Genomic DNA, 24,793 nt, shown 5'->3' with positions numbered 1-24,793 from the left:
GTGCCCACCCTGTGCTGGGTGGTGGGTGGCGTCCGGCCTGTACTGGGTGGTGGGTGGCGCCCGGCCTGTACTGGGTGGTGGGGGTGCGCTCACCCTGTGCTGGGCGGTGTTTCTCACCTCTGTGGCCGCAGCTGTGACCGTGAAGTGCTTCTGTTCTCCAGCCTCTCCTGTTTGATAGCGCCTCCGTACGGTGTTACCCTTGCACCCCTGTACCCCGTGCCTCTTGTCTGTTTCCGTCTTTCGCCCTGTGATGGTTTTTAGGGTGCGTTACCGTCACACCTGTGTCCTGTGGAGCCTCCTGCCTCAGTGCGCTCTGTGCCTCTCATGCCGGGTTACTAAGGTGTCTCTGACTCGGACCCCTTCAGATTCTTTCAGTTAACTTTGTGCCTTTTCAATACTACTTTGTATTTTTTGGGGTATCTCTTGTCCTGTGTCAGTGTTTCCTCGTGCATATTGTCTCTCTCCGTGACATGTTTATCTCTCCAGAGCCGACCCTCCAGGCCTGTAGACAGGCACACACCGCCCGCTTCTTTCCAGCACGTCGGACTCGCCTGCATCTTTCTCGATGTGGGAGACGGACATTCGTCAGCTGGAAGGAGTCCCCTGGGTTCAGGAGCAGGGGGTCAAGGCAGCTCTTGCATCCTGGTTCTCAGGTGTGAACACAGCTCTGACATCCACTTCAAAGCTCGCGCCGGCTTGTCAGAGGATTACTGTGTGTTTAAAGAAGTTGCACACTAGTATTTTTGTATATTCATTATATATATATATATATATATATATATATATATATATATATATATATATATAAGGGACTAGTCATGTAGTCCAGGAATTTCACTTTGGTTGTGGGAATAGTCCCGATTTTATAATAGGTTAAACAGGACCACAAATCCCAGCATGCAGCAGAAGAACACTGGAATAGACGCGCTAAACACGCAGGGTAACCTGAGAGCTCTGATTCTTTCAGATCTCACTCCTCTTGCGAGATTTCACATCAACCCTTGTCATGTCCCCGTCCCCCACATCTGTGAGGTAACAGTCAAGTGATTGCTGTCCCATGCCTGACAGCATCAGTGCGTTTACTCCACCCCCACCCTTTTGAGTATTCAACTTTTAGATTTTATAAAGTGAATATGATGAAAGGTGTCTAAAGCCGACACTTTCGATTCACAGCTGGGGCGCCACGGATGACCTGAGAATGCGGGGATTTGGCCTGCGTTATTAAAGTTTCTTTGCTGCACGGTGGAATGTTGTCCTGCATACACATGCCTCCCCCGTGTGATCTCTTCCTGTTTCCCACCCCCAGAGACCGCCTCCCATTCACACAGAGCTGGCCTGGGGTGAGCGTTTCCTGCCATCTGCAGCTGATCAGACCTGCAGCACTCTGGCATGGAAACGGAGCACAGATAGAGGTCGCTGGGCCCAGAGACAGCCACATATTAGTCCCACACTCACCCTGCATGCTGCAGCACCCTGGCATGGAAACAGAGCCCAGAAAGAGGTCGCTGGGCCCAGAGACAGCCACACATTATTCCCACACTCACCCTGCATGCTGCAGCACTCTGGCATGGAAACAGAGCCCAGATAGAGGTTGTTGGGCCCAGAGACAGCCACACTTTATTCCCACACTCACCCTGCATGCTGCAGCACCCTGGCATGGAAACGGAGCACAGATAGAGGTCGCTGGGCCCAGAGACAGCCACACTCACCCTGCATGCTGCAGCACCCTGGCATGGAAACGGAGCCCAGATAGAGGTCGCTGGGCCCAGAGACAGCCACGCTTTATTCCCACACTCACCCTGCATGCTGCAGCACTCTGGCATGGAAACAGAGCCCAGATAGAGGTTGTTGGGCCCAGAGACAGCCACACTTTATTCCCACACTCACCCTGCATGCTGCAGCACTCTGGCATGGTAACGGAGCCCAGATAGAGGTCACTGGGCCCAGAGACAGCCACACTTTATTCCCACACTCACCCTGCATGCTGCAGCACCCTGGCATGGAAACGGAGCACAGATAGAGGTCGCTGGGCCCAGAGACAGCCACACTCACCCTGCATGCTGCAGCACCCTGGCATGGAAACGGAGCCCAGATAGAGGTCGCTGGGCCCAGAGACAGCCACGCTTTATTCCCACACTCACCCTGCATGCTGCAGCACTCTGGCATGGAAACAGAGCCCAGATAGAGGTTGTTGGGCCCAGAGACAGCCACACTTTATTCCCACACTCACCCTGCATGCTGCAGCACTCTGGCATGGTAACGGAGCCCAGATAGAGGTCACTGGGCCCAGAGACAGCCACACTTTATTCCCACACTCACCCTGCATGCTGCAGCACCCTGGCATGGAAACGGAGCACAGATAGAGGTCGCTGGGCCCAGAGACAGCCACACTCACCCTGCATGCTGCAGCACCCTGGCATGGAAACGGAGCCCAGATAGAGGTCGCTGGGCCCAGAGACAGCCACGCTTTATTCCCACACTCACCCTGCATGCTGCAGCACTCTGGCATGGAAACAGAGCCCAGATAGAGGTTGTTGGGCCCAGAGACAGCCACACTTTATTCCCACACTCACCCTGCATGCTGCAGCACTCTGGCATGGTAACGGAGCCCAGATAGAGGTCGCTGGGCCCAGAGACAGCCACACTTTATTCCCACACTCACCCTGCATGCTGCAGCACCCTGGCATGGAAACGGAGCACAGATAGAGGTCGCTGGGCCCAGAGACAGCCACACTCACCCTGCATGCTGCAGCACCCTGGCATGGAAACGGAGCCCAGATAGAGGTCGCTGGGCCCAGAGACAGCCACGCTTTATTCCCACACTCACCCTGCATGCTGCAGCACTCTGGCATGGAAACGGAGCCCAGATAGAGGTTGTTGGGCCCAGAGACAGCCACACTTTATTCCCACACTCACCCTGCATGCTGCAGCACTCTGGCATGGTAACGGAGCCCAGATAGAGGTCGCTGGGCCCTGAGACAGCCACACTTTATTCCCACACTGACCCTGCATGCTGCAGCACTCTGGCATGGAAACGGAGCTCAGATAGAGGTCGCTGGGCCCAGAGACAGCCACACTTTATTCCCACACTGACCCTGCATGCTGCAGCACCCTGGCATGGAAACGGAGCTCAGATAGAGGTCGCTGGGCCCAGAGACAGCCACACATTATTCCCACACTCACCCTGCATGCTGCAGCACTCTGGCATGGAAACGGAGCCCAGATAGAGGTCGCTGGGCCCAGAGACAGCCACACATTATTCCCACACTCACCCTGCATGCTGCAGCACTCTGGCATGGAAACGGAGCCCAGATAGAGGTCGCTGGGCCCAGAGACAGCCACACTCACCCTGCATGCTGCAGCACTCTGGGTTGGAAACGGAGCCCAGATAGAGGTCGCTGGGCCCAGAGACAGCCACGCTTTATTCCCACACTCACCCTGCATGCTGCAGCACCCTGGCATGGAAACAGAGCCCAGAAAGAGGTCGCTGGGCCCAGAGACAGCCACACATTATTCCCACACTCACCCTGCATGCTGCAGCACTCTGGCATGGAATCAGAGCCCAGATAGAGGTTGTTGGGCCCAGAGACAGCCACACTTTATTCCCACACTCACCCTGCATGTTGCAGCACCCTGGCATGGAAACGGAGCACAGATAGAGGTCGCTGGGCCCAGAGACAGCCACACTCACCCTGCATGCTGCAGCACCCTGGCATGGAAACGGAGCCCAGATAGAGGTCGCTGGGCCCAGAGACAGCCACGCTTTATTCCCACACTCACCCTGCATGCTGCAGCACTCTGGCATGGAAACAGAGCCCAGATAGAGGTTGTTGGGCCCAGAGACAGCCACACTTTATTCCCACACTCACCCTGCATGCTGCAGCACTCTGGCATGGTAACGGAGCCCAGATAGAGGTCGCTGGGCCCAGAGACAGCCACACTTTATTCCCACACTCACCCTGCATGCTGCAGCACCCTGGCATGGAAACGGAGCACAGATAGAGGTCGCTGGGCCCAGAGACAGCCACACTCACCCTGCATGCTGCAGCACCCTGGCATGGAAACGGAGCCCAGATAGAGGTCGCTGGGCCCAGAGACAGCCACGCTTTATTCCCACACTCACCCTGCATGCTGCAGCACTCTGGCATGGAAACAGAGCCCAGATAGAGGTTGTTGGGCCCAGAGACAGCCACACTTTATTCCCACACTCACCCTGCATGCTGCAGCACTCTGGCATGGTAACGGAGCCCAGATAGAGGTCGCTGGGCCCAGAGACAGCCACACTTTATTCCCACACTCACCCTGCATGCTGCAGCACCCTGGCATGGAAACGGAGCACAGATAGAGATCGCTGGGCCCAGAGACAGCCACACTCACCCTGCATGCTGCAGCACCCTGGCATGGAAACGGAGCCCAGATAGAGGTCGCTGGGCCCAGAGACAGCCACGCTTTATTCCCACACTCACCCTGCATGCTGCAGCACTCTGGCATGGAAAGAGAGCCCAGATAGAGGTTGTTGGGCCCAGAGACAGCCACACTTTATTCCCACACTCACCCTGCATGCTGCAGCACTCTGGCATGGTAACGGAGCCCAGATAGAGGTCGCTGGGCCCTGAGACAGCCACACTTTATTCCCACACTGACCCTGCATGCTGCAGCACTCTGGCATGGAAACGGAGCTCAGATAGAGGTCGCTGGGCCCAGAGACAGCCACACTTTATTCCCACACTGACCCTGCATGCTGCAGCACCCTGGCATGGAAACGGAGCTCAGATAGAGGTCGCTGGGCCCAGAGACAGCCACACATTATTCCCACACTCACCCTGCATGCTGCAGCACTCTGGCATGGAAACGGAGCCCAGATAGAGGTCGCTGGGCCCAGAGACAGCCACACATTATTCCCACACTCACCCTGCATGCTGCAGCACTCTGGCATGGAAACGGAGCCCAGATAGAGGTCGCTGGGCCCAGAGACAGCCACACTCACCCTGCATGCTGCAGCACCCTGGCATGGAAACAGAGCCCAGATAGAGGTTGTTGGGCCCAGAGACAGCCACACTTTATTCCCACACTCACCCTGCATGCTGCAGCACTCTGGGTTGGAAACGGAGCCCAGATAGAGGTCGCTGGGCCCTGAGACAGCCACGCTTTATTCCCACACTCACCCTGCATGCTGCAGCACTCTGGCATGGAAACAGAGCCCAGATAGAGGTCGCTGGGCCCAGAGACAGCCACATATTAGTCACACACTCACCCTGCATGCCTCACGCCTGTTTATCACAGGAGCCTCTCACTTAATTATCACACAAGCCTCTTACCTATTTATCACACTAGTCTCTCCCCTATGTATCACACAAGCCTCTAGCCTGTTTATCAAAGGAGTCTCTTACCTGTTTATCACACTAGTCTCTCGCCCATTTATCACAGGAGCCTCTCGCCTGTTTATCAAAGGAGCCTCTCACCTGATTATCACAGGAGCCTCTCGCCTATTTATCACAGAAGACGTTCCCCTATTTATTACACGAGCCTCTCGCCTGTTTATCAAAGGAGCCTCTCACCTGTTTATCACAGGAGCCTCTCGCCTGTTTATCACAGAAGACGTTCCCCTATTTATTACACGAGCCTCTCGCCTGTTTATCAAAGGAGCCTCTTACCTATTTATCACAGGAATCTCTCACCTGTTTATCACACGAGCCTCTTACCTATTTATCACACTAGACTCTCCCCTGTTTATCACACTAGTCTCTCGCCCATTTATCACAGGAGCCTCTCGCCTGTTTATCAAAGGAGCCTCTCACCTGATTATCACAGGAGCCTCTCACCTGATTATCACAGGAGCCTCTCACCTGATTATCACAGGAGCCTCTCGCCTGATTATCACAGGAGCCTCTCGCCTATTTATCACAGGAGCCTCTCGCCTATTTATCACAGGAGACTCTCACCTGATTATCACAGGAGCCTCTCACCTGATTATCACAGGAGCCTCTCACCTGATTATCACAGGAGCCTCTCGCCTGATTATCACAGGAGCCTCTCGCCTATTTATCACAGGAGCCTCTCGCCTATTTATCACAGGAGACTCTCACCTGATTATCACAGGAGCCTCTCGCCTATTTATCACAGGAGCCTCTCGCCTATTTATCACAGGAGCCTCTCGCCTATTTATCACAGGAGCCTTTCACCTATTTATCACAGGAGCCTCTCGCCTGTTTATCACACGAGCCTCTTACCTATTTATCACACTAGACTCTCCCCTGTTTATCACACTAGTCTCTCGCCTTTTTATCACAGGAGCCTCTCGCCTGTTTATCAAAGGAGCCTCTCACCTGATTATCACAGGAGCCTCTCACCTGATTATCACAGGAGCCTCTCACCTGATTATCACAGGAGCCTCTCACCTGATTATCACAGGAGCCTCTCGCCTGATTATCACAGGAGCCTCTCGCCTATTTATCACAGGAGCCTCTCGCCTATTTATCACAGGAGACTCTCACCTGATTATCACAGGAGCCTCTCGCCTATTTATCACAGGAGCCTCTCACCTGTTTATCACAGAAGACTTTCCCCTATTTATTACACGAGCCTCTCGCCTGTTTATCAAAGGAGCCTCTCACCTATTTATCACAGGAGCCTCTCGCCTATTTATCACAGGAGCCTTTCGCCTATTTATCACAGGAGCCTCTCGCCTATTTATCACAGGAGCCTCTCGCCTATTTATCACAGGAGCCTCTTACCTATTTATCACAGGAGCCTCTCACCTGTTTAACACACGAGCCTCTCACCTATTTATCACACTAGACTCTCCCCTGTTTATCACAGGAGCCTCTCATCTTTAAAGAACTCCACAAGGTACATGAAACATTTGGATGGAGGGTTGGTGTTTGAAATATCACTTCAGAGACAAGAGCGGGTCTCTGCACCATCTCAATATGGGTGAAACGGAAATAACTTTACCTGGTGGTTCTGGTGAGGTCTTGATGCATTTCCGGCTTCTTGAAATCTTTCTGTTATGGAAGGTTATCTGGACATGGACGCAGTACAAGGTGTCACCCTTCAGGGAGCGGCTGTATCGGTAGGGGAGCCTTTCACTGCATAGAGGGAGCGGGTCCTGGGTGGAAGAAGAGAGACTCTATCATCAGAGAAGAATCACTGCATGCATTCTACCTGGTGCTATACCCATCTCCGGGGGGGGGCTCACAGGGTGCGGCGACACCTCTCCGTTTGACACCCCACAACAGCAGATCGGGCACTTCTCACCCTGACATCTCAAGGTGATTCCATCAGAGTGAGACAGGATGGAACCAGGCAAAGGGCAGGAGTAGGACAGGATGGCCTATCCTTGTCACACATGTAGTGAACAGATGGCCTATCATTGTCACACCTGTAGTGAACAGATGGCCTATCATTGTCACACCTGTAGTGAACAGATGGCCTATCATTGTCACACCTGTAGTGAACGGACAGCCTGTCCTTGTCAAACTAGCACCACCATGATGCTGCATCTCTTGTGACATGGTGTCAGACTGGGGAATGAAGTAGTAAACAGACAAACTATCCTTGTCACACCTCAAGGGAACAGATGGCCTATCCTTGTCACATCTGTAGTGAACTGACAGCCTATCCTTGTCACACCTGTAGTGAACAGATGGCCTATCCTTGTCACACCTGTAATAAACAAACAGCCTGTCCTTGTGACACCAGCACCACCAGGATGCTTCATCTCTCATGACATAGAGGGTCATTCTGACCCTGGCGGGCAGCGGGAGCCGCCCACCTGGCGGGAACTGCCAAATGGGCGCTCCGCGGTCAGAAGACCGCGGAGGCCATTCTGGCTTTCCGGCTGGGCCGGCGGGCGACCGACAAAAGGCCGCCCGCCGGCCCAGCGGGAAAGACCCTGCAACGATGAAGCTGGCTCCGAATGGAGCCGGCGGAGTTGCTGGGGTGCGACGGGTGCAATTGCACCCGTCGCAATTTTCACTGTCTGCAAAGCAGACAGTGAAAATCTTTGTGGGGCCCTGTTAGGGGGCCCCTGCAGTGCCCATGCCAGTATCCTTGTCACACCTGTAGAGAACCGACGGACTATCCTTGTCACACCTGTAGTGAACGGACTGCTTGTCCTTGTAACACCTGTAGAGAATGAATGGCCTGTCTTTGTCACACCTGTAGTGATCAGACAGACTATCCTTATCACACCTGTAGTGAACAGACAACCTATCCTTGTCACACTTGTAGTGAATGGACCGCCTATCCTTGTATCACCTGTAGAGAACAGATGGCCTGTCTTTGTCACACCTGTAGTGAACGGACGGCCCATTCTGGTCACACAACTGTAGTAAATTGACGGCGTATCCTTGTCACACCTGTAGTGAACAGATGGCCTGTCATTGTCACACCTGCAGTGAACGGACGGCCTATCATTGTCACACCAGCACCACCATGATGCTGCATCCCTTGTGATGTAGTGTCAGACTGGTGAATGTAGGACTGAATGGATGGACTATCTTTCCCACACCTGTAGTGAACAGACAGACTATCCTTGTCACATCTGCAGTGAACACATGGCCTATACTTGTCACGCCTATAGTGAAAGGACGGAATATCCTTGTCACATCTGTAGTGAACAGATGGTCTATGTTTGTCACACCTGTAATGAACGGATGGCCTATCCTTGCAACACCTGTAGAGAACATATGGCCTGTTCTTCTCACACCTGTAGCGACCAGACAGCATATTCTTGTCACACCTGTAGTCAGCAGACGGCCTGTCCTTTTCACACCTGTTGTGAACAGAGCCTATCCTTGTCACCCGTTCACAGAACTAACAGCCTTTCCTTGTCACACTTGCAGTGAACAGACAGCCTATCCTTGACACACCTGTAGTGACCAGACAGCTTATTCTTGTCACACCTGTAGTGAACTGACAGCCTATCCTTGTAATACCTGTAGTGAACAGATGGCCTGTCCTTGTCAAACCTGTAGTGAACAGACTGCCTATCCTTGTAACACTTGTAGTGATCTGAAAGCCTATCATTGTCACACCTGTAGTGAACAGATGGCCTATCCTTGTTACACCTGTAGTGAACAGATGGCCTACCGTTGTCACACCTGTAGTGAACGGATGGCCTATCCTTGTCACACCTAAAGTGAAAGGACGGTCTGTCCTTGTCACACTTGTAGAGAACGAACAGCCTATCATTGTCACACTTGTAGTGAACAGACAGCCTATCCTTGTCACAACTGTAGTGAACAGACGGCCTACCCTTGTCACAGCTGAGTGAACCGATGGCTTATCCTTGTCACACCTGTAGTGAAAGGATGGCCTGTCCTTGTCACACTTGTAGAGAACGAGCAGCCTATTATTGTCACACTTTTAGTGAACAGACTGCCTATCCTTGTCACAACTGTAGTGAACAGATAGGCCTACCCTTGTCACACCTGTAGGGAACAGAAGACCTATCTGTCTCTTACTTGTAGTGAACAAACAGACTATCCTTGTCACACCTGTAGTGAATTGACAGCCTATCCTTGTCACAACTGTAGTGAACGGATGGCCTATCCTTGTCACACCTGTAGTGAAAGGACGGCCTGTCCTTGTCACACTAGCAGAGAACGAACAGCCTATCATTGTCACACTTGTAGTGAACAGACAGCTTATCCTTGTCACACCTGTAGTCACCAGACAGGCTATCCTTGCCATACCAGCACCACCATGATGCTGCATCCCTTGTGACGTAGTGTCAGACTGGTGAATGTAGGAGTGAATGGACGAACTATCTTTCCCACACCTGTAGTGAACAGACAGACTATCCTTGTCACACCTGTAGTGAACACATGGCCTATACTTGTCACACCTATAGTGAAAGGACGGAATATCCTTTTCACACCTGTAGTGAACAGATGGTCTATGTTTGTCACACCTGTAATGAACAGATGGCCTATCCTTGCAACACCTGTAGAGAACATATGGCCTGTTCTTGTCACACCTGTAGTGAACAGACAGCATATTCTTGTCACACCTGTAGTGAACAGACGGCCTGTCCTTTTCACACCTGTTGTGAACAGAGCCTATCCTTGTCACACTTGTAGAGAACTAACAGCCTATCCTTGTCACACTTGCAGTGAACAGACAGCCTATCCTTGTCACACCTGTAGTGACCAGACAGCTTATTCTTGTCACACCTGTAGTGAACTGACAGTCTATCCTTGTAATACCTGTAGTGAACAGACTGCCTATCCTTGTTACACTTGTAGTGATCGGACAGCCTAGCCTTGTCACACCTGTATTTAACTGAAAGCCTATCCTTGTCACACCTGTAGTGAACAGATTGCCTACCCTTGTGACAACTGTAGTAAACAGATGGCCTATCCTTGTTGCACCTGTAGTGAACAGATAGCCTACCGTTGTCACACCTGTAGTGAACGGATGGCCTATCCTTCTCACACCTAAAGTGAAAGGACAGCCTGTCCTTGTCACACTTGTAGAGAACGAACAGCCTATCATTGTCACACTTGTAGTGAACAGACAGCCTATCCTTGTCACAACTGTAGTGAACAGATGGTCTACCCTTGTCACACCTGTAGTGAACAGAAGACCTATCTGTCTCTTACTTGTAGTGAACAAACAGTCTATCTTTGACGCACCTATAGTGAATTGACAACATATCCTCGTCACATCTGTTGTGAACGGATGGCCTATCCTTGTCACACCTGTAGTGAAAGGACAGCCTGTCCTTGTCACACTTGCAGAGAACGAACAGCCTATCATTGTCACACTTGCAGTGAACAGACAGCCTATCCTTGTCACACCTGTAGTCAGCAGACAGGCTATCCTTGTCATACCTGTAGTGAACAGACGGCCTATTCTTGTCACACCTGTAGTGAATGTACCACCTATCCTTTTCACACCTGTAGTGAACAGACAGCCTGTCCTTGTCACACTTGTAGAGAACAAACCGCCTATCCTTGTCACACCTTTAGTGAACAGACCATCTATCCTTGTCACACCTGTAGTGAACTGACAACATATCCTCGTCACGTCTGTAGTGAATGGATGGCCTATCCTTGTCACACCTGTAGTGAAAGGACGGCCTGTCCTTGTCACACTTGTAGAGAACGAACAGCCTATCCTCGTCACATTTGTAGAGAACAAACCGCCTATCCTTGTCACACCTTTAGTGAACAGACAGTCTATCCTTGTCACACCTGTAGTGAATTGATGGCCTATCCTTGTCACAACTGTAGTGAACGGATGGCCTATCCTTGTCACACCTGTAGTGAAAGGACGGCCTGTCCTTTTCACACTTGTAGAGAATGAACAGCCTATCCTTGTCACACCTGTAGTCACCAGACAGGCTATCCTTGTCATACCTGTAGTGAACAGACGGCCTATTCTTGTCACACCTGTAGTGAATGTACCACCTATCGGTTTCACACCTGTAGTGAACAGACAGCCTGTCCTTTTCACACCTGGAGTGAACAGACAGCCTATCCTTGTCACACTTGTAGAGAACAAACCGCCTATCCTTGTCACACCCTTAGTGAACAGACGGCCTATCCTTGTCACACCTGTAGTGAACTGGCATTCTATCCTTGTCACAACTGTAGTGAACGGATGGCCTATCCTTGTCACGCCTGAAGTGAACGGATAGCCTATCCTTGTCATGCTTGAACTGAACCGATGGCCTATCCTTGTCACATCTGTAGTGAACTGAATGAACTCCCCGCCTATCCTTGTCACACCTGTAGTGAACAGACAGCCTATCCTTTTCACACTATTATCACCATGATTACCCCTCTCCCATGATGTAGTGTTAGGCTGCGCAGTGTAGTAGTGAACAGACGGTCAATCCTTGTCACACATGTAGTGAACTGGCGGCCTATCCTTGCCACGCCTGTAGTGAACAGACAGCCTAACCTTGTCACACCTCTAGTGAACAGATGATCTATCCGTGTCACACCTGTAGTAAATGGATGACCTATCCTTGCACACCTTTAGTAAACAGACGACCTATCCTTGTTGCACCTGTAGTGAATGGACAGCATATCTGTATCACACCTGCAGTGAACGGTTGGTCTATCCCTGCCACACCTGTAGTGAACAGTCAGCCTGTCCTTGTCAGACCTGTAGTGAGCAGATGACCTATCCTTGTCACACCTGTAGTGAACTGACAACATATCCTTGTCACACCAACGGACAGCCTGTCCGTGTCACACCTTTAGTGAACTGACGACCTATCTTTGTCATACCTGTAGTGAACAGACAGCCTGTTCTTGTCACACCTGTTGTGAAAGACGGCCTGTCCTTGTCACACTTGTAGAGAACGAACAGCCTATCATTGTCACACTTGTAGTGAACAGACAGCCTATCCTTGTCACAACTGTAGTGAACAGACGGCCTACCCTTGTCACACCTGTAGTGAACGGATGGCTGATCATTGTCGCACTTGCAGTGAACAGACAGCCTGTCCTTGTCACACCTGTAGTAAACACACACCCAATCCTTGTCACAATTGTCGTGAACAGACGGCCTGTGCTTGTGACCACCATGACGCTGCATCTCTCTTGACGTAGTGTCAGTCTGGGGAATGTAGTAGTGCACAAACGGTCTGTCCTAGTCACACCTGTAGTGAACACACAGCCAATCCTTGCCACACTGTAGTGAACGGACAGCCTGTCCTTGTCACAACTGTAGTGAATGCACAGTCTATGCTTGTCAAACCTGTAGTGAACAGACGGCCTATCCTTGCAAAACCAGCACCACCATGATGCTGCATCTCTCATGATGTACTTTCAGACTGGGGAATATAGTAGTGAATGGACAGACTATCCTTGTCACACCTGTAGTGAACGGACGGACTATACTTGTGACACCAGCACCACCATGATTCTGCATCTCTTGTGACGTACTGTCAGACTGGGGAATGCAGTAGTGAATGGGTAGACTATCCTTGTCACACCTGTAGTGAACAGATGGACTATCCTTGTCACACCTGTAGAGAACGGACTATCCTTGTCACACCTGTAGTGATTGGATGGCCTATCCTTGTAACACCTGTAGAGAACAGACAGACTATCCTTGTCACACCTATAGAAAACGGATGGCCTTTCCTTGTCACACCTGTCGTGAAAGGACGGCCTGTCCTTGTCACACTTGTAGAGAACGAACAGCCGATCATTGTCACACTTGCAGTGAACAGACAGCCTGTCCTTGTCACACCTGTAGTGAAGACACAGCCAATCCTTGTAACACCTGTCGTAAACAGACGGCCTGTGCTTGTGACCACCATGACGCTGCATCTCTCTTGACGTAGTGTCAGACTGGCGAATGTAGTAGTGCACAGACAGCCTGTCCTTGTCACACCTGTAGTGAACACACAGCCAATCCTTGCCACACTGTAGTGAACGGACAGCCTGTCCTTGTCACAACTGTAGTGAATGGACAGCCTATACTTGTCAAACCTGTAGCGAACAGATGGCCTCTCCTTGCGAAACCAGCACCACCACGATGCTGCATCTCTCATGATGTACTTTCAGACTGGGAAATATAGTAATGAATGGACAGACTATCCTTGTCACACATGTAGTGAACGGACGGACTATCCTTGTGACACCAGCACCACCATGATTCTGCATCTCTTGTGACGTACTGTCAGACTGGGGAATGCCGTAGTTAATGGACAGACTATCCTTGTCACACATGTAGTGAACAGATGGACTATCCTTGTCACACCTGTAGAGAACGGACTATCCTTGTCACACCTGTAGTGAATGGATGGCCTATCCTTGTAAAACCTGTAGAGAACAGACGGACTATCCTTGTCACACCTACAGAGAACGTATGGCCTTTCCTTGTCACATCTGTAGTGAATGGAGGGACTATCCTTGTCACACCTGTAGTGAACAGATGGCCTGTCCTTTTCACACCTGTAGTGAACAGACAGCCTGTCCTTTTCACACCTGTAGTGAACAGACAGCCTATCTTTGTCACACTTGTTGAGAACAAACAGCCTATCATTTTCACACTTGCAGTGAACAGACAGCCTATCCTTGTCAGACCTGTAGTCAGCAGACAGCCTATTCTTGTCACACCTGTAGTGAATGGATGGCCTATCCTTGCCACACCTGTAGTGAACAGACGACCTGTCCTTTTCACACCTGTAGTGAACAGACAACCTGTAGGAAAATGGCTCCCTGTTGCAGTTACCCCCTACTTTTTGCCTGATATTGATGCTGACTTGACTGAGAAGTGTGCTGGGACCCTGCTAACCAGGCCCCAGCACCAGTGTTCTTTCACTTAAAAATGTACCATTGTTCCACATTTGGCACATCCCTGGCACACAGATAAATCCCTTGTAAAAGGTACCAGTGGTACCAAGGGCCCTGCGCCCACGGAAGGTCCCTAAGGGCTGCAGCGTGTGTTGTGCCACCCTAAGGGAACCTTCACCTAACACATGCACACTGCCATAGCAGATTGTGTGTGTTGGTGGGGAGAAAAAGGCAAAGTTGACATGACAACCCCCTCAGGATGCTATGCACACAAAATACTGCCTGTGGCATAGGTATCAAACTTGTCAGAATAATAAGCCCACACTTATGCCAGTGTTTGATTTATTACAAAATGCACACAGAGGGCATCTTAGAAGATGCCCCCTGTATTTTACCCATTCCTTCAGTGCAGGTCTGACTGGTCTGTGCCAGCCTGCCACTAAGACGAGTTTCTGCCCCCCTGGGGTGAGAGCCTTTGTGCTCTCTGTGGCCAGGAACAAAGCCTGCACTTGGTGGAGGTGCTTCTCACCTGCCCCTGCAGGAACTGTAACACCTGGTGGTGAGCCTCAAAGGCTCACGCCGTTTGTTACAGCACCCCAGGGCATTCCAGCTAGTGGAGATGTCCGCCCCTCTGGGCACAGCACCCACTTTTGGCGGCAAGTCCAGAGGAGATAATGAGAAAAACAAGGAGGAGTCACCCACCAGTCTGGACAGCCCCTAAGGTGCCCTGAGCTGAGGTGCCCCCTGCCTTTAGAAATCCTCCATCTTGGTTTTGGAGGATTACCCCAAAAGGATTAGGGATGTGCCCCCATCCCCTCAGGGAGGAGGCACAATGAGGGTGTAGGCACCCTCCAGGACAGTAGCCATTGGCTACTGCCCTCATGACCTAAACACTGCCCAAATTCTGTATTTAGGGGCAACCCAGAACCCAGGAAATCAGGTTCCTGCAACCTACAACAAGAAGAAGGACTGCTGACCTGAGATCCCTGCAGAGACGACAAAGACGACAACTGACTTGGCCCAAGCCCGACCGGCCTGTCTCTAGACTCAAAGAACCTACACAGTGATGCATCCGACAGGGACCAACGACCTCTGAAGCCTCAGAGGAATGCCCTGAACCGAAGGACCAAGAAACTCCAGAGAACAGCAGAACTGTTAAAAAATAGCAACAACTTTGCAACTTTCAAAGAACTCACTCTTCCCGCCAGAAGCGTGAGACTTCACCCTCTGCACCCGAAGCCCCCAGCTCGAACTCCAGAGAACTAACACTACAGGGAGGACTCCGAGGCGACTACGACCTCATGAGTAACCTGAGATGATCCCTACAGCAATGCATGCAGAGAGGATCCAGAGGCTCCCCCTGACCGCGACTGCCTGGAACAAAGATCCCGACACCTGGACCAAGAACTGCACCCGCAGCCCCCAGGACCAGAAGGAACCGAACTCCAGTGCAGGAGTGACCATCAGGCGACCCTCTGCCTAGCCCAGTTGGTGGCTGGCCCGAGAAGCCCCCCTGTACCCTGCCTGCACCGCTAGAGTGACCCCCGGGTCCTTCCATTGATTCCTATCGAAAACCCGACGCCTGCTTTGCACACTGCACCTGGCCACCCCTGTGCCGATGAGGGTGTGTTTTGTGTGCCTACTTGTGTCCTCCCCAGTGCTCTACAAAACTCCCCTGGTCTGCCCTCCGAGACGCAGGTACTTACCTGTTGGCAGACTGGAACCGTAGGACCCTTGTTCTCCATAGTCGCTCATGTGTTTTGGGGGCCTCCTTTGACCTCTGCACCTGACCGGCCCTGTGTTGCTGGTGCCGTGACTTTGGGGTTGCCTTGAACCCCCAACAGTTGGCTGCCTATGCCCAGGAACTTACACTTGTAAGCGTCTTACTTACGTGACAAACTAACCATTACTTACCTCCCGCCAGTTGTCCAGCTGTGTGACCCCAAGTGCACGTGGCCAGCCCAGACCCCCAGGAACTGTTGATTTTTGCAGTGTCCACTTTTAAAATAGCTTACTGCCATTTTTACTAAAACTGTGTATGCTATTGCTCTAATTCAAAGTTCCTAACTTACCTGTGTGGAGTACCTTGCATTTTATGTATTTACTTCAAATCTTGAACTTGTGGATCTAAAAATAAATTAAGAAAATATATTTTTCTATATAACAACTATTGGCCTGGAGTAAGTCTTTGAGTGTGTGTTCCTCATTTATTGCCTGTGTGTGTACAACAAATGCTTAACACTACCCCCTGATAAGCCTACTGCTCGACCACACTACCACAAAATAGAGCATTAGAATTATCTAATTTTGCCACTATTTTAGCTCTAAGGGGAACCCTTGAACTCTGTGCACACTATCTCTCACTTTGAGATAGTATATACAGAGCCAACGTCCTACACATCCTATCCTTGTCACACCTGTAGTGATCAGACAGCCTATCCTTGTCACACCTGCAGTGAACAGATGGTCTATCCCTGTCACACCTTGTAGGAAGTTGGCTCTGTATGTGCTATTTCAAAGTAAGGAATAGCATGCACAGAGTCCAAGGGTTCCCCTTAGAGGTAAAATAGTGGTAAAAGAGATAATACTAATGCTCTATTTTGTGGTAGTGTGGTCGAGCAGTAGGCTTATCCAAGGAGTAGTGTTAAGCATTTGTTGTACATACACATAGACAATAAATGAGGTACACACACTCAGAGACAAATCCAGCCAATAGGTTTTGTTATAGAAAAATATCTTTTATTTTAAGAACCTCCCCCGAAAGCTTCACTCACATGATCCACTTGTCGGGGTCCCTCGTACAGGCTGATGTTGCATTTAATTTTCCGCAGCAGCTCGTGCACCCTCTTACCCCGAAAGGGTGTCAGCCTGGTGCCCACGACCACCTGCAGCTCCTGCCCTCGGACTCGCAGCTCCATCTCTGGGGGGCCCAGGGTCACTGCGGACAGAAACAAAAAACAAAAAGAGGTGTAGACCAAGACAATAAGTTAGAAATTTAAAAAGAGAAAAGGCAAAACAGTCAGAAAAGAAGGGTTGTGATGTGTACTATTTGGGAATACTGGCCACCCTACCAGGTTAGGGATCTGCACATATTAGAACTCAATCTCCTTTTAAAGTTCTATGTTTTAACCAAACACCCCCCCAAAAGGCACCCCCTAACACCTGTGTGGCTACCTGCGTTTGGAGTGTCACATTAAAATAGAGAATTAATGTCCAGACTTCTGTTTATGCCCAACCACCTCTCCGCAGGAGTCTGAAGACGCACCGGGCCCAGTGGTGTAGTGTGAAACGATGCCCGCTCCCTCGGAGGTGGGGAGTGCCCCTGGGCGCATGGCCCTGCATTACACCCTGGTCAGCCTCCAAAGACTTCCCTGTGGGGTCCAATTTCCATCCCATAACATCAGTGAACAATACTGGCACAGCCAATTGGTCTTACCTTTGGGACCTGAAGAGTGTTCATCCGTGCAGCACATTACCCTGGGTGCTGTGCTGCCAGGGATTGAAGAGCTATACAATTACTACACACTGGGCCATGCAGTCTGATTCAGGGATTCATGCTTGCCTCAGGAAGCATTTATGGACACATTTCAAGGCTTTTTAATGCACAGACAGAAAGACAAGTGCCTTGATGCAAGTCAATAGCACTACAACATTCTGTGTGCGACTGCGTCACTGGAATATTGATCAGCCTATGGAAAAAAGAACTGAAGTACTTCCCAATAGCGGGGACGTCACATCCCTCCTCTCCCAGGCCTCTATTCACCAGGCGCCCTTTTCCAGAGTTTTCTATTCAAAAAACTGCTTGCACCATCTGTTACCAGCAAGCCCCCATCCCCGCCCTCTGTTCTAGCCCCCGGGGTGTAAGAGCACTGGACAAAGCAACAACAACACAAACCTCCCATTTGTCAGGCAGAGGGGAAATAATGAATAAACAATGAGGGCTCAAATATCACCTAATCTCTGCACACATAAAAACCAAAAAATGAACCTGACATTGCGTAATGTAGCTGGCGCTTTTGTAAAGAGCTCCAGTACCTTGAGGTCAGTCCAATTCATGCTCTATAAAAATGCCCCCAAAAAGTAATCTGACCTTGTGTAATGTAACTAGCGCTTATGTAAAGCACGCCAATACCTCTGTGTCGCTCAAGCTCACATTATATAAACAAGCGTCAGAGAAAATGCAACAGGAGTTTCCCAAGCCTTGCCTTAACTGTGCTTCAAGGTTGAGCTGCTGAAGGTCAGGTGACCGGGGCTTGCTAAAGCAATAAGCAGGGAAGCAGGAGAGGTTTGTGGGAAATCCTAGCACTCTGAAGTCACAGAGGATCAAACAGGCACCCTCAAAAACAGCATTTGAAGCATGGGTACTCACATTTTCTCAGGGGCCAAAATGTATAGTCTGGTATATGCCTGAGGGCTGCATCAGTGCCGTGGCATTCCCAAGGAGCCAGAGAAGGGTGAGGAATTATGGTGATGGAAAGCACACCCTTCCCAAAGATTACTAGAAAATGCTTTCTTTCAGGTCTTTTTTCACATTATACATTCTGTTGCCCATAAGCTATAAAACTAACAAAATAGATACAGAATGTTTTGTTAATTTTAACTGCCTGACCCCCCCCCCACACACACATGCTCACTGACCCAGCCCCACTGTACTCATGATCACAGTTTACTTACCTTTTTCATGCACCTCCCCTGTCCTCTCAGCTAAGCTTTCACCTATTAACAGGGAGGCCTTGCTAAACGTACAAGCTGAACTGGTTGTTGAAACAAAGCCCATAGCCAGAAAAGCATAAACAATGTGCTTTTGCAACATACTCATTTTAGCTTTTCTGGTTCTGGGCTTTGTTTTTGTAGACATTTCAACTTGTTCTGTGAGCAAGGCAGCCTTGTTCATAAAACAAAGTGAATTAATTTTAGAAACAAAGCCCAGAATCACCAAATGATGCTGCTTGGCTAGCAGAATTAACCAAATAATGGACCTCGAGCAGCTTTCTGTGCTGCAACCAAGGGTCTTAGAGGGAGATCTGCGGGCAGTAGGGAAAGGTGTGCTGGACCGCCAGCCTCCCACAGGCCGTACTTTGAGTACCAGTGGTCTGAGGCGTCTATTTCATCTTGGTATTTGAATGCACAGCAAATGTTTGGAGATTACATGAATTACAGCCCTGTTTACAGAAACAGAAGCCTGAGCTCAGAGGGACTAAAAACATTGTGCGATTGTGTGGAGTGCTCTTAGACAAAAGAAAAAATAGTCGCTTTTACAGTTGTTAAAATGGGACTAGTGGAAGCCTACAAGTAATATGGCTCTGCTCACTGGGAGCGAACAACCGATGAAAAGGACGGACAAATAGGAAAGATTAACCACTTGGAAGCAAGGAATTTTAAAGGACACCGAAAGAAACAAATGAAAAGCAATGGCCAGGCTGTAACCCCACAAACTATGTACAACATGTCTAGAAGAGACAGGGCAAGCGCTGTCTAGGCTCAACCTAAAAAGCTGTTACCCCGTAAAGCACCACCAGCTGTGCTCACTGCTTGCAGAACAGAATCCTCACCCAGGGGGCTCTTTCCATGAAGGTTTTCAGGCCCCATAATTCACACTTAAAGACTCCCTCTTATGGGCGTTTCACTCCCTTACCTGGTACCCCCACTGTTGAAAATCAGACAAAATCAGACACACCGGCTGTGGTCTCAGGAAGGCAGACAAGTGAGACGTAGCACCAAGAGACCTAGCTGCACTCTCTTCGACGCATGCATGGAACCAACCTTGGCACTATTTCCTCCTGTTTGCCGGCCCACTGGGTTTACTGGCAGGTGTGTGTCATTTTTGCCTGTGTGGGTGGGATTACAGCTAGGCACTGGTAGTCTAACTGCTTCCATGATGCTGGTCATTAACAACTGTGAACGTTCTATGATAGGGCATGTAGGGTCCCTGCTCTCCCACACTGCCAGATTTCAGGTCTAAAGAAACCTAGAACCAGTCTAGGGCACTGATCTCATGTTCATACTCCCACGTGCCCACTTCCTCACAAATGGAACCTCACGCTTCTTGCGTGAGTCTGTAGCTCTGTTGTCTCCCAGGCCCGTACATTGTCAGACACGGATCAGACATGTAAAGTAACTGCTAATGCAATATTTGATAGTAATCACAGGATATGTATCACGGCCTGGATGTGACACGCAGTGCACTCAGTTCACAGAGGGCATGGGAACCAGATGTGCACACATCCTATTAATTCATCCCCACGATGTGGTTAAGAAAAGATAGAATGAATTGCACAGCACTTGAGCTTCATGATTGCATAGTGTGTATTGTCGCAACGTTGACACCACTTCGCTGACACATTATTCCTTTTCATTGTTGTATTTTGAATTGTTCTACGCCTTGCACGGGTCTAGTTTATGAGATGCCCATTTGTGAATGAAAATATGTACAAAACAAAGTTAGGGGGTGTATCCACTACCCTTCATAAAAGGCAACACCCCACTGGTTGGAGCAGCTGGTGTTGGCACGTGGCCAGCCCGGCACCTATGGCTGTTCAATGGCCAGTTGTCCAGCTGTGTCATCCCAGCTCTGGCCTTGTGTGCACGTAGCCAGCCCTGCACCTAAATCAAATCAAATCATTAGCATTTATAAAGCGCGCTACTCACCCGTGCGGGTCTCAAGGCGCTAGGGACAAAGGGGGTGGTTATCGCTGCTCGAACAGCCATGTCTTTAGGAGTCTCTGGAAAGTGGAGTGGTCCTGGGTGGTCCTGAGGCTGGTGGGGAGGGAGTTCCAGGTCTTGGCCGCCAGGAAGGAGAAAGATCTCCCACCCGCCGTGGAGCGTCGGATGCGAGGGACGGCAGCGAGTGCGAGGCCAGAGGAGCGGAGGGGGCGGGTGGGGATGTAGAAGTTGAGGCGTCTGTTGAGGTATTCCGGTCCCTTGTCGTGGAGGGCTTTGTGTGCGTGGGTGTGAAGTCGGAAGGTGATCCTTTTGCTGACTGGGAGCCAATGCAGGTGTCTCAGGTGTGCGGAGATGTGGCTGCTGCGGGGGACGTCGAGGATGAGGAGGGGCCGAGGCGTTTTGAATGCGTTGTAGGCGATTTTGGAGTTTGGCTGTGGTCACGGCGTAGAGGGTGTTGCCGTAGTCCAGGCGGCTCGTGACGAGGGCGTGGGTCACGGTTTTTCTGGTGTCGGCGGGGATCCAGCGGAAGATCTTGCGGAGCATGCGGAGGGTGAGGAAGCAGGCGGAGGACACGGCGTTGACTTGCTTGGTCATGGTGAGAAGAGGGTCCAAGATGAAGTCGAGGTTGCGGGCGTGGTCTGTGGAGGTTGGTGCGATGCCGAGGGCCGTGGGCCACCAGGAGTCGTCCCAGGCGGACGGGGTGTTGCCGAGGATGAGGACTTCCGTTTTAGGCGGCTGAGCCTCATCCAATCTGCGACGTCCTTCATACCCTCTTGTAGGTTGGTCTTGGCGCTGGCGGGGTCCTTGGTGAGGGAGAGTATAAGTTGGGTGTCGTCGGCGTAGGAGGTGATGATGATGTCGTGCTTGCGTACGATGTTGGCGAGGGGGCTCATGTAGACATTGAAGAGTGTCGGGCTGAGTGATGAGCCTTGAGGTACGCCGCAGATGATCTCAGTGGGTTCTGAGCGAAACGGAGGGAGGTAGACTCTTTGGGAGCGATTTGCGAGGAAGGAGGCGATCCAGTCCAGGGCCTGGTCTTGGATCCCGGTGGAGCGGAGGCGGGTGATTAGGGTGCGGTGACAGACGGTGTCAAAGGCAGCCGAGAGGTCGAGAAGAATGAGGGCGACTGTTTCACCGCTGTCCATCAGGGTTCTGATGTCGTCTGTGACTGAGATGAGGGCGGTTTCAGTGCTGTGGTTGGTTCGGAATCCGGTTTGTGAGGGGTCGAGCAGGTTGTTGTCTTCCAGGAAGGTGGTCAGCTGTTTGTTGACGGTCTTCTCTATTACTTTGGCTGGGAAAGGCAGAAGGGAGATGGGGCGGAAGTTTTTCAGGTCGCTCGGGTCAGCCGTAGGTTTCTTTAGTAGGGCGTTGACTTCGGCGTGTTTCCAGCATTCGGGGAAGGTAGCAGAAGAAAAAGAAGAGTTGATGACGGTCTGGAGGTGCGGGCGATGATGTCGTCGGCTTTGTTAAAGATGAAGTGCGGGTAGGGGTCCGAAGGGGCGCCGGAGTGGATAGAGTTCATGATGGATTTGGTTTCTTCTGTGCTGATGTGGGTCCAGTTGTTGAGGGTGATGGTCGGGGATGTGGGTTCGGTGGTGTTTGGTTGGGTCTGGTGTCCGAAGCTGTCGTGGAGGTCGCTGATCTTGCGATGGAAGAAAGTGGCGAGGGATTCGCATAGATCCTGTGAGGGCGTGACGGCGTTGGCGTTGGCGCTGGGGTTGGAGAACTCCTTGACGATGCTGAAGAGTTCTCTGCTGTTGTGGCTGTTTTTGTCCAGTCTGTCGGTGAAAAAATTCCTTTTGGCAGCGCGGATCAGGTGGTGGTGTTCGCGGGTAGTGTTCTTGAGGGCGGTCATGTTGTCAGTGGTGCGGTCCTTGCGCCAGGCTTTCTCAAGTGCGCGACAAGTTTTCTTTGATTCTTTGAGGGTGTCAGAGAACCAGAGGGGTTTCTTGGTGTTGTTCTGTCGCTGCGTGCGTTTGAGGGAAGCAAGGTTGTCTGCACAGTTGGAGATCCAGTTTGTGAGGTTGAGGGCTGTGTCGTTGGGGTCGGTGGTGAGGGTGGGTTGGTTGGCGGCGAGTGCGGAGAAGAGTTGCTCTTCAGGGATCTTGTTCCACTGTCGGCGAGGGATGGGTTGAGTGCGGAGGTGGCGGGTCTCGCGTCGGAATGTGAAGTGGACGCAGCTGTGGTCGGTCCAATGAATGGCAGAGGCGTGGCTGAAGAAGACGTGTTTGCTGGCGGAGAAGATTGGGTCGAGTGTGTGTCCGGCGATGTGGGTGGCAGTGTTCACCAGTTGTTTGAGGCCGAGGTTGGCGAGGTTGTCGAGCAGGGTGGTGGTGTTGGGGTCGTTGTTTTGTTCCAGATGGAAGTTGAGGTCACCTAGGAGGATGTAGTCCGGTGAGGCGAGGGCGTGCGGGGAGATGAAGTCGGCGATGGCGTCGCTGAAAGGGGCGCGAGGTCCAGGAGGACGGTAGACGAGGGATCCTCTGAGGGTGGTCCTCAGGTCGGTGCGAATCTGAAAATGCAGGTGTTCAGCGGCGAGAGGGGTGTCTTCGGTGGAGGTGGTGACACTGATGGAGTCTTTGAAGACGATGGCGATACCTCCTCCTACTTGGTTGGTGCGGTCTTTCCTGGAGATCTTGTAGACTTCGGGGATGGCGGTGGCGATGTCTGGAGCAGAGGAGGCATTCATCCAGGTCTCCGTGATGAAGGCGACGTCCGGTGCTGTGGAGTCTAGGAGGTCCCAGAGTTCAACGGCGTGTTTGTGAACGGAGCGAGCGTTGACTAGGATGCATTTGAGGTGGTTGATGGCGCGTGGGCTTGTGGTCGTAGTTGTTGCGTGGTGGAAGATGCGTTTGCAGGAGTTGCAGGTGAAGGGTCCATGGGTGCGTTTGGGGTGAGCTTGGAAGCAGGTGTTGGAGCGTCCTGGGTTGAGGGCATGGAGGGTGGTGGGGTCGTAGCGGATCAGCGGGGCTTGCGAGAGCTGGGGACCAGGGGTCGTGGCGCTGGGCACGGGCCAGGCGCAGACGGGCTTGCCTCTGGTGCGCCTCTGGCGCGCCAGCGGTGCGGTCGCGCAGCGGCCGCCATATGAGGTAGGAGGGGGGGAGGGGTCAGCTGGGAGCGAATGGGAGCTGGGGGGCGGGGGCGTGCAGGAGGTCGCGGCGGGAAAGCGCGAGGGAGGGGGGGACAGGTAGAGTGAGAAGAGCTGGTGGGGGGTTTAAGGGTGGAGGGGGGAGAGTGTTAGGAGGTTTAGGAGATTAGGGAGAAAGATAGGTGTAGGGTTGTGAAGATAGGGGAGGGGGGTTGTAGAGGTGGGTGAGGGTGAGAGGTAGAGTGAGAGGATAGGAAGATAGGTAATAGAGGGGGTGGCGGGAGGGGGGGAGAGATAGAGAAATAGGTAGAGAGAAAAGGAAGATAGAGAAATTGATAGATAGGGAAATAGATAGAGAGATAGGAAGATAGGAGGAGGTGGAGAGTGAGGGAGTTGGATAGTGGGATAGAGAGATGGAGAGATAGGTAGATAGGAGGAGTGAGGGAGGTAGAAAGTGAACGGGTTAGATAGGGGAGATAGAGGGGGGGATGCGAGTGGGGGAGGGGGATGAGGCAGGAGGGATGGCGCGGGGAGAAGAGGACGGAGGAGGCAGAAGAGCCGAAGGCAGAAGACAAGAAGACAAGAAGAACAGAAGAAAAGAAGAACAGAAGAACAGAAGACCGGAAGGACTGAAGACCGGAAGAGCAGAAGAAACACAGAAGAACACAGAAGAACACAGAAGAATGCAGAAGAACACAGAGGAAGACAGAAGAACACAGAAGAATACAGAAGAACACAGAGGAAGACAGAAGAGCACAGAGGAAGACAGAAGAACACA

The 24,793-nt window shown here is 51.4% G+C and overlaps 1 protein-coding gene across 2 annotated transcripts in view; it reads right to left on the bottom strand.

Moving 5' to 3' along the window:
• The window catches only part of LOC138262275 (uncharacterized), a 299,128-nt gene that overhangs the window by 84,676 nt on the left and 189,659 nt on the right, over positions 1-24,793 (bottom strand). For both annotated transcript variants that reach the window (XM_069212160.1, XM_069212161.1), the window contains exons 5-6: positions 17,039-17,202; positions 6,955-7,108 (exon numbers count right to left, since the gene is read on the bottom strand). In XM_069212160.1, the coding sequence (XP_069068261.1) occupies positions 6,955-7,108; positions 17,039-17,202 (318 nt within the window). The remainder of the gene's footprint in view (positions 1-6,954; positions 7,109-17,038; positions 17,203-24,793) is intronic.

This window comes from Pleurodeles waltl, chromosome 10 (genome assembly GCF_031143425.1).
Source record: "Pleurodeles waltl isolate 20211129_DDA chromosome 10, aPleWal1.hap1.20221129, whole genome shotgun sequence".
NCBI lineage: Eukaryota > Metazoa > Chordata > Amphibia > Caudata > Salamandridae > Pleurodeles > Pleurodeles waltl.
The sequence above is the reverse complement of the archived record's forward strand: the minus strand, read 5'-3'. Positions and strand labels throughout refer to the sequence as shown.